This window comes from Equus caballus, chromosome 12 (genome assembly GCF_041296265.1).
Source record: "Equus caballus isolate H_3958 breed thoroughbred chromosome 12, TB-T2T, whole genome shotgun sequence".
In the NCBI taxonomy this organism is placed as follows: Eukaryota; Metazoa; Chordata; class Mammalia; order Perissodactyla; family Equidae; genus Equus; species Equus caballus.
In genome coordinates this window covers 34,793,884-34,803,116 of record NC_091695.1, presented here as the reverse complement: position 1 = coordinate 34,803,116, position 9,233 = coordinate 34,793,884, and the positions used below count along the sequence as shown (strand labels likewise).

The following is a 9,233-nucleotide window of genomic DNA, read 5'->3' as shown; positions in this document are numbered from 1 at the left end:
AAGGGATCCAAATAGGAAAAGAAGTAAAACTGTCACTCTTTGCAGACAACATGATTTTATATGTAGAAAACCATAAGGAATCCACTAAAAAATCTTTTAGAAATAATAAATGAATACAGTCAAGTTGCAGGATGCAACACCAACATACAAAAATCGGTCCCGTTTCTATACACTAACAACGAAGTAGCAGAAAGAGAAATTAAGAATACAATACCATTTACAGTGCAACAAAAACAATAAAATACCTAGGAATATCCTTAACCAAGGAGGTGAAAGATCTGTATACCAACAACTATAAAACATTGTTGAAAGAAATTGAAGAAGATACAAAGAAATGGAAAGATATTCCATGCTCTTGGATTGGAAGAATTACCATAGTTAAAATATCCATCCTTCCTAAAGCAATCTATAGATTCAATGCAATTCCTATCAAACTTCCAACATCATTCTTTCACAGAAATAGAGCAAAGAATCCTACAATTTATATGGAACAACAAAAGACCCCGAATAGCCAAAGCAATGCTGAGGAAAAAGAATAAAGCTGGAGGTACCACAACCCCAGATTTCAAAATACACTACAAAGCTTTAGTAAAAAAACAAGCGTGGTAATAGCACAAAAAGAGACACACAGATCAATGGAACAGAATCAAGAGCCCAGAAATAAACCCACAGATTTATGGACAACTAATTTTTCACAAGGGAGCCAAGAGCATATAATGGATAGAGGAGAGTCTCTTCAATAAATCATGTGAAAACTGGACAGTCACATGCAAAAGAATGGAAGCAGACTATTATCTTACACCATGCACAAAAATCAACTCAAAATGGATTAAATCCTTGAATGTGAGAACTGAAAACATGAAACTTCTAGAAGAAAATATACTCAGTACCCTCTTTGACATCGGTCTTTCCAGCAGTCTTTCAAATACCATGTCTGACCAGGCAAGATAAACAATAGTAAAACAATAAACCTACAGGATGACATCAAACTAAAAAGCTTCTGCGCAGCAACAGAAACCATCAATAAAATGAAAAGACAACCTAGAAATTGGGAGAAGATATTTGCAAACCATATATCAGATAAGGTGTTAATACCCAAAATATAGAAGGAACTCATATATCTCAACAATAAAAAAACTAACAACCCAATTAAAAAATGGACAAAAGATCTGAACAGAGATTTCTCCAAAGAAAACATATGAATGGCCAACAGGCACAGGCAAAGATGTTCAACATTATTAACTATCAGAGAAAAATAAATCAAATTGCAATGAGATATGACCTCACTCTGGTCAGAATGACTATAATTAACAAGACAAGAAACAGCAAATGTTGGGGAGGATGCGGAGAGAAGGGAACCCTTGTACACTCCTGGTGGAAGTGTAAACTGGTGCAGCTGCCATGGAAAACAGTATGGAGTTTCAGAAAATTATGAAATCAGAAAATTAAGAATGGATCTACCATATGATCCAGCTATTCCACTGCTGAGTCTTTATCCAGAGAACTTGAAAACACAAATTCATAAAGATACATGCACCCCTATGTTCATTGCAGCACGATTCACAACAGCCAAGACTTGGAAGCAACCTAGGTCCTGATCAAGGGACAAATGGATAAAGAAGATGTAGTATATATACACAATGGAATACTACTCAGTCATAAGAAATGTTGAAATCTGGCCATTTGTGACAACATGGATGGACCTTGAAGGTATTACGCTAAGTGAAATAAGTCAGACAGAGAAAGTCAAATACTCTATGATCTCACTCTTAAGTAGAAGATTAAAAGAAAGGACAAACAAAAAGATAACAACAGAGACTGGATTTCTGGTTACCAGAGGGGAAGTGGGAAGGGAGGAGGTCAAAAGGGGTGATTAGGCACACATGTGTGGTGACGGATCGTAATTAGTCTTTGGGTGGTGAACATGATGTAATCTACACAGAATTTGAAATATATTTTAATGTACACCTGAAAGTTTTATAATGTTATAATCCAATGTTACTTCAATAAAAATAAATAAATAAATTCTAAAAACCATGATTAAGTAGAACTGATGTCATACTCTTATATAAATTCCTTTCCTTCCATGCCACAAATTCAATGAACAAACACTAATAGCTTCTTACAGGTCAGGCACTTTTCTAGACACTGTGAATATAATGGAGAATTAGATCTGCTAAGTTCTCTGGAGCTCTTTAATGCACTGTGGTAAGGGAAATGACAAAGAAGTGCACGTAGGAAAAAAATATTTATTGGCTTAGATACAGCTTTTCCTTTTTCAACTAGTCAAACTAACTTATGTCTGAGGCAATAGTATGAACAGTTAGACAGGTAGTTCCAGATTCTTACCCTTGCTGTAGGCATATATTGGAGCTTTAAAAATAAGACTGTATAAGTTCTAGGTCACATCCAACTGTTAGGAAGTCACAGGGAGTGAAAGACAATGAAGATCCTTAAAACTAAGTCTCTACGCATACTGAATGGTTGTGTCCCTGTTGCCTACTGCATGTCTGGACACCACAGTCCTATCTTTCATCCCATTGCCTGGACACCAAGAACTTCTACAGTATTTCACGTTTGTGCCCTGCTTGCTGTCAATTGCTCTTTAAGGACTATGTTCTATCTGCTTAATTTCTTGCTGGTGTTCCTTCTCAATATCGTTGTGCCAGGTAGCTGATCCTTTGTGCCTGTGCCATCTTGCTATACTCGTCTATTTATGGTTGAGGCATGACAATATGTGACAGCTAATATTTTAAGAAAATATCTCAATTATATTCTTGCAGCTTGATCCACAATCTGTAATCAGGCTATCCCCTTTCAGAAAGCATGATTCTTCTCTTCAGTCTTCTCATGGATGACTTCATCTCTTGGTTCCTCAGGGTGTAAATCATGGGGTTCAGAACAGGGATGATGACAGTGAAGGTGATGGAGACAGCTCTGTCCATGGGGAGGGCAGTGAAGGGCCGGGCATAGACATAGATGCAGGGCACAAAGTGCAGTGTCACCACAGTGATGTGGGCTGTGCAGGTAGAGATGGCTTTCTTCCTGCCTTCTCCAGTTTGAGTTCTCAGCATCATCAAGATCACTGTGTATGACACAAGAAGAAGGACAAACCACAGGGTAGTGACCAGGCCATTGTTGGAAATCATTAAAAGCTCAATGACAAAGGTGTCAGTGCAGGCGAGTTTGAGCACCTGCGGGACATCACAATAGAAGCCATCAACAACATTAGGTCCACAGAAGGGGAGGGGTGGCAAAAGGGAGATCTGCACAATGGAGTGGACAAAGCCCCCCATCCAGGAAGCCACAATGAGGGCAGTGCATCTCCCCCTACTCATGATGGTCACATAGTGCAGGGGCTTGGAGATGGCCATGTAGCGATCAAAGGCCATCACAGAGAGAGAAAAAATGTCTGCTCCACAGAGGAGGTGGAAGAAAAACATCTGTGTGATGCAACCGTTGAAGGAGATGGTCTTTCTCCTTGAAAGAAGGTCAGCTAGGACCTTCGGAGCAGTGATGGAGGAGAAGCAGATGTCCAAGACAGAGAGATTGCGGAGCAGGAAGTACATGGGGGTGTGAAGGTGAGGCTCACAGGTCACAGTGACCATGATGGCAACATTTGCTAACACAGTTGTTACATAAATCACAGCTAAAAATAAAAATAAGAGCAAGCTTAACTCTTGAGACTGGGTAAGGCCACAAAAAATGAATTCAGACACCCTGGTATGATTTCTCAGGGCCATTGGATGATATTTCCTCCTCCAAGTACAGCTTGGAAAGAAATAATATTACTTAGGTAATGAAATCAAAGTTTTACCTCATACAGAAAATGAACATACATAAATATATCTTATTCTTCATGAACTAGCTGTGTTACCAGGGAAATCACTCAGTTCTACTTGCTTCAGTTCCCTCATTAGTACAAGTTGAGTTTTGAGCTAGATCATTTGCTTTCCTACCGTACTTGATTGGGGACTTTGTGATCTTTTAAAGTTCACCCCTAGAAGTTGCTGAGGAAGAGATCTAAGGAAGGCTTTATGGAAGGAATTATGGGTTCCCTACATCTTCGTGAATCAGAGCAGCTCTGATTTTATTCAAGTTTCACTTTGTTTCTATGGCTTAAAAGCCATTGGAATAAATCAACCCTCAAATGCCTTTCAGTAACAAGATGATATGGGTCAATTTGAACAGCATATTATTGTTTTAAAAGCTACTGCACACTTAATTACAATAAAATTTCCTAATATCCCTCTGAGTTTAGGGAGAAAGCTGTTATTCCCACTTTAATAATACCAAAACTGAAATCAATAACTATAAGCCAATTTTCCAAAGTAATTCAGAAAACCAGTGGCAGAGAAAAAGTAACACAGTTTTCTTCTGTCTCTTAGTTCTAGGATCTTTCCATTATACCACACTGCCTGCCAGTTTCAAAATATATAAATCCATGAATAATTTGTGTAAGGAACACTCTACAGAACTTTCAGTGGTGAGTTTTATTAGCTCCTCAATTTCCTCTTTCCATCAATGGAATTTTAGACCTTTCAGAAATGACATCTTCTCTTCAATGTTTTATTTCATTTCATAGATACTAAGAGGTCAAGGGTAAATGATGAATTTAACACAAAGAAGTTGACAAAGATGGTGATGGAGATGATTATGTTCACAAAGGTCCAGACATGCATACATAGAGAACGAGCATGAAATTCAAGGTTACCACAGAAATGTAGGCAGTACAGGTAAATGTGAATTTCCTCCTGTGCCCTTCCTATAAAAGATAAACAGTTTCTAGTGAGCTTGGGATTTTCACTTTCTGATGGAGTAAGATAAACACAAGATGGAAGCAATGGTTGTTCCCCATCCCTGAGGGTTGGTATGTTCTCTTACCATAGAGTCGTGGCTGAGGAGGAAGGGGAAGATCCAACTTAGAGGATTTTTATTTCCTTGTATTTTTCCTGTATGAGTCAGGAGTAAGCAACCTTTGGTTGTTTGAAGATCAATTAAGGAAAAATAAAGTTCTTAAGAGGCCCAAGTGACAAGTATAAGATCACGCAGGAAGCTAGTGATGGAGTTAGACTTTGACATTCAGCCCATGTCATTTCAATAATTTATAAGAAGATTTATGATGGTGGCAGTGGTCACAAAGTTAACTCAGAGTTATAGGTAAAAGCCATCCTCAGCCTAAGCATCTGCCTGAATCACCTGGCATTACCTTATTGATAGATGGTCACTGTCCAGATCAGTGCCCAACTGGGAAGCATCATGATTGGTCTGTGTAAAAACAAACTTTGGGAAGGTAAGAGTCTTGAAAAACTATGTGGATAAATAAGCCCAAAACACATGTTGCCTCTCATTTGCTCTGGAGAATTTGATGACTTGTCTTGTTTTCCCAGTTTATTCAGTCTCTGAGGGCACACTTACCTCCACAGCATGTACTGATAGGCAGTATGTTTTATCCAAAAGACTTATATTGAGCCACCCACATGCAAGAGACCTGGGCACTGTTAAAACTCTCCTGAGGGTACTACTTTTTTCACTTCTCTCAATTTGTCCCATTCTCCTCATCCTCACTTAAACCTTTATCACTTCTCCTCAGATTGTTGCAGGAGTTCTGTAACTGGTCTCCTTTTCTTCGGTGTAGTTTTCTCTAATTCATCCTCTCTGTTGTTTGCAGAAATATCTTCACAAGTCATAAATGGGACCATTTATTCCCTTGCTGGAAAATTTCTAGTAGTTCCCTATTGCTTATAGAATAAAGATTAAACTTTTCTTATAGCATCTAAGACTTCCCTCCATCTTCGATATTATCTAGTGCCCTGTTTCCTTTGATTCTGTTTCAGGTGTTTAAATGTTATACACATTCTTATGCCTTTGGATCTGTGATCCTGTTGCTCCCTCTACCTACCGTATCCTCCCTACTCTCAGAATCTCCCATCTATCCGTCTTCACAAACACTGACCTTTCAACACTCGGGTCCAGAGACTCCTCTTCTGTGAAAACTTCCCTGACACCCCTTTGTGACTCATTCCCTGCACTGACTTCTCTTCTGGTATTTTTAACAGTTTCTTCTAATTATATGTCTCTTTTCCCTTAGCACGCTATAATTTCCCTATTATACCTCAAGTTCATCCTGTCTGCTCAGTATTTCATCCATCCTAATATCATCAAATCTTCACTTAGTATGGGGCATGCGTTAGGTGCTCAATAAATGTTTTGTTTCTTTTTTAAAGATTGACACCTGAGCTAACATCTGTTGCCAATTTTCTTTTTTTCCCTTCTTTTCCCCAAAGCCCCCAAGTACATAGTTGTATATTTCAGTTGTGAGTGCCTCTGGTTGTGCTGTGTGGGATGCTGCCTCACCGTGGCCTGAGGGGTGCCATGTCCATGCCCTGGCTCTGAACCAGCAAAACCCTGGACTGCCCAAGCAGATTGCATGAACTTAACCACTCGGCCACAGGGCCAGGCCCTCAATAAATGTTTCTTAAATTTATAAATCTAGCTGGTAAGTGCACATCATTACTTATAAGCATTGGCATTGGAATGTGAGTGAGGGAGAAGGATTTTGACGAACACAGGCTAAGAAACTCTTTTGTTAACATCTTTGACATGGCCTGAGGGATGCCAGATAGAGATTTGTTTTCTGATCCAGGCTATAAAACACCTTTGTGACCTTGAGAAAGTCCCATTGCCTCTCTGTTCCTTGGATCCTCAGTTGTAAAATGTGAGGGCAATCTAATGTGATGTGGTGTAGGGCAATGTTAAGAGTTTTCAGGTAGGGCAAATTTGGGTTGGAATTTTGCCTCTTCCTCATTTGTTACATGGAGCAAGTTCTTTATTTTCCTTCAATTTATTCCTCTGCAAACTGGGAAGCATACCACTTACTTCAATGGGTGGCATAAGGAGTAACTATGATCATGTTTGTAAAGTACCAAGATCAGAGTGGACATTCAATTAACTTGATTCATTTCCCTTTTTCCTGAAAACAGAATCCGACCTGCCTATCATGAGGGTTATTTATGAAGACATATGTAGAATATTCTATTGAATAGCAATAAAATGCGATTCAATAGAAGTGCAACTTCTCTTTGAACCAACTTAACTATTTTTGTTTCCATGAACTTGCATGAATTAACCAAGTGGACTTGAGCCTTCAGCTCTGGGTCATTGGGTTCAGGAATAAGACAGGCTCTGGATCAAAGGCTAAAGAGACCCAGTGAGTCATGGGCAGTGTATGGAAATAGGGTTGCCTTTGAAACCTCCACAGTTTTTAAGATAATTTGAGGTTAAGATTATGTTTTTTAAGGAAGCACCAATGTTGTGGAAAGAGGCTCCATGATCCCATGGACAAACCCTAAGCTAGAATAAAATCTGCTCCTTATATGCAACTCAATTGTTCCATCAAATACGAGCTGCTTTCTCTTTTACCATGCTGACTCCATCTCTGTGGCTCCTTCTTCTTAAGGAGACATTCCTCCTTTTCCAGTATTTAAAATCTACTTCTTTGTTTTCCGTTACTAAAATTGTCAGCTATTTTTGCAATATCTTATACACTAGGTACATTTTCATGCACATCCTATCCATGTATAATCCACAATGTCTCACACTCTGACAGTTCAATGTTCTTACCCAAATCCTTCAGTATCCAAGCTGGAATTTATGCCATCTGAGACTGGATAGCTGGGCCTCAGTGTGTATGGTTCTGGGGAAATATCATGTTAGAAGTTGAAGTCCTTCTGCAGGTTAGTTACATTAGACTTCGGTATCTTCTCTTAAAACTTCACATTGGAAAGGGCAGACTCAGGGAGTTACATCATCATGGCTCTTCATCTGGTCCCAAAGCATCCCTATCACATACAGTAGTCCCTTAGGCTCAAGCCTAATATGAGAATTAGCAAAGGGAATTTTATTATATCTGAGTGTGGAAATAGAATGGACATTCTTATGACAGTGTTGGAGTTCCAGTGGGAGTTATTAAATATTTTCCAAGTCATTATTGGACACAAATCCACGCATATGTGCACACACATACATATGCATGCACTTACAGACACACACAAACAAAGATGCCCACATTTCTATGCTTTCCAAATTCTTGCAAGGCCCCAGAAGACATATGCTATTTATTCTGTGATTCTTTGAATTTCGGGGAAACATGTTAATAGAAATATCTAATGCCATGTTATCATTCATTCTCAGTGTGGGCAATGTGACCAAGAGGGCAAAAATTGGTTATTGGTAGCCAAAAAATCTTAGATATTGCAATGATGTGTGGTCCTTCAAAGATCTTTGGTGTGTAAAAAGATATACAGTATATCTTTGGTATTACATTTTCTTGTGGGAAAGCAATTAGTAAAAATACCTAATAAAGCTCCTTGGGGGGGGGTGGCAATAATTTTAAAAAGTTTGAGAAGCACTGCCATGTGGTTAAGAGTCTTGGCCCAATGTCTCTGTCTTGTAGGACTCAGAGAAAATCACAAATGTATGTCATCTACTAGGACCATTTTGCAAGTATTAATGCATCCTAACAATTTCAAAAGAATGGTCTATATGTTGAAATTTCCTGAGATTTCTTATTCCTCTTGGCCAATTTTTTAATGACTTTTGGAGGCTGGAGGGTAGAATTTGAAGCAGGAATAAAGAGAGAAGGGAGATTTATTGTCTCTCTACATAATTACATTTTTAGAATCGTCCTCTTGGGAGACAGGTGGATTACAAAGAAGACCCAGCGGCTATTCTTAAGTGGCCCTGTCTACAATGTGTTTCTTTTCTCTCCTGCTACAAAAAATGGATCTTGAGTGTGTGAAAAGGTATTTTTTTTTTTTACCAGTGATTTATCTTGAATTGTCTGTGCATATATAGACAAAACTATAGTTTTGCTCCAGCTATAAAAGCCCTGGGAGTGAAGTGGAGAGAAGATAGAGGGAATAAAGAAGTTTAAGTTAACAAAAAATAAATTATCTTTGTGGATTTTGTGCAGATATAGCCCCAATTTGTACAAGTACTTTTGAGATTAATTTGAGTGAGAAAATCAGTAGAATGGATCTGAGAATAGTGAAATATATTGAAATATGTTGAAGATTCTGTACTCAAAATATTAAATCAAGAAGTGATTTTAATAATCAACTGGGAATAATCAGAGAAGGCAGAGAAATCTCAGAGACACTAGAGAAAGCATGTGAGAAAGAAATACATCCATATTCTGTATATATGCACATTTAGGAATATTATAACAGGGA

At 38.5% G+C, this 9,233-nt stretch overlaps 1 protein-coding gene across 1 annotated transcript; it reads right to left on the bottom strand.

Moving 5' to 3' along the window:
* Positions 1-2,807: 2,807 nt before the first annotated feature.
* Positions 2,808-3,743, bottom strand: LOC138916893 (olfactory receptor 4D11-like). Its single transcript, XM_070230497.1, has one exon. The coding sequence runs from the start codon at positions 3,741-3,743 to the stop codon at positions 2,808-2,810; it is 936 nt and encodes a 311-aa protein (XP_070086598.1).
* Between the last annotated feature and the right edge of the window lie 5,490 nt (positions 3,744-9,233).

What these genes read in the sequence shown, in the direction of transcription:
- LOC138916893 (XM_070230497.1), bottom strand. Translation starts at nt 3,743, where the DNA reads ATGGCCCTGAGAAATCATACCAGGGTGTCTGAATTCATTTTTTGTGGC.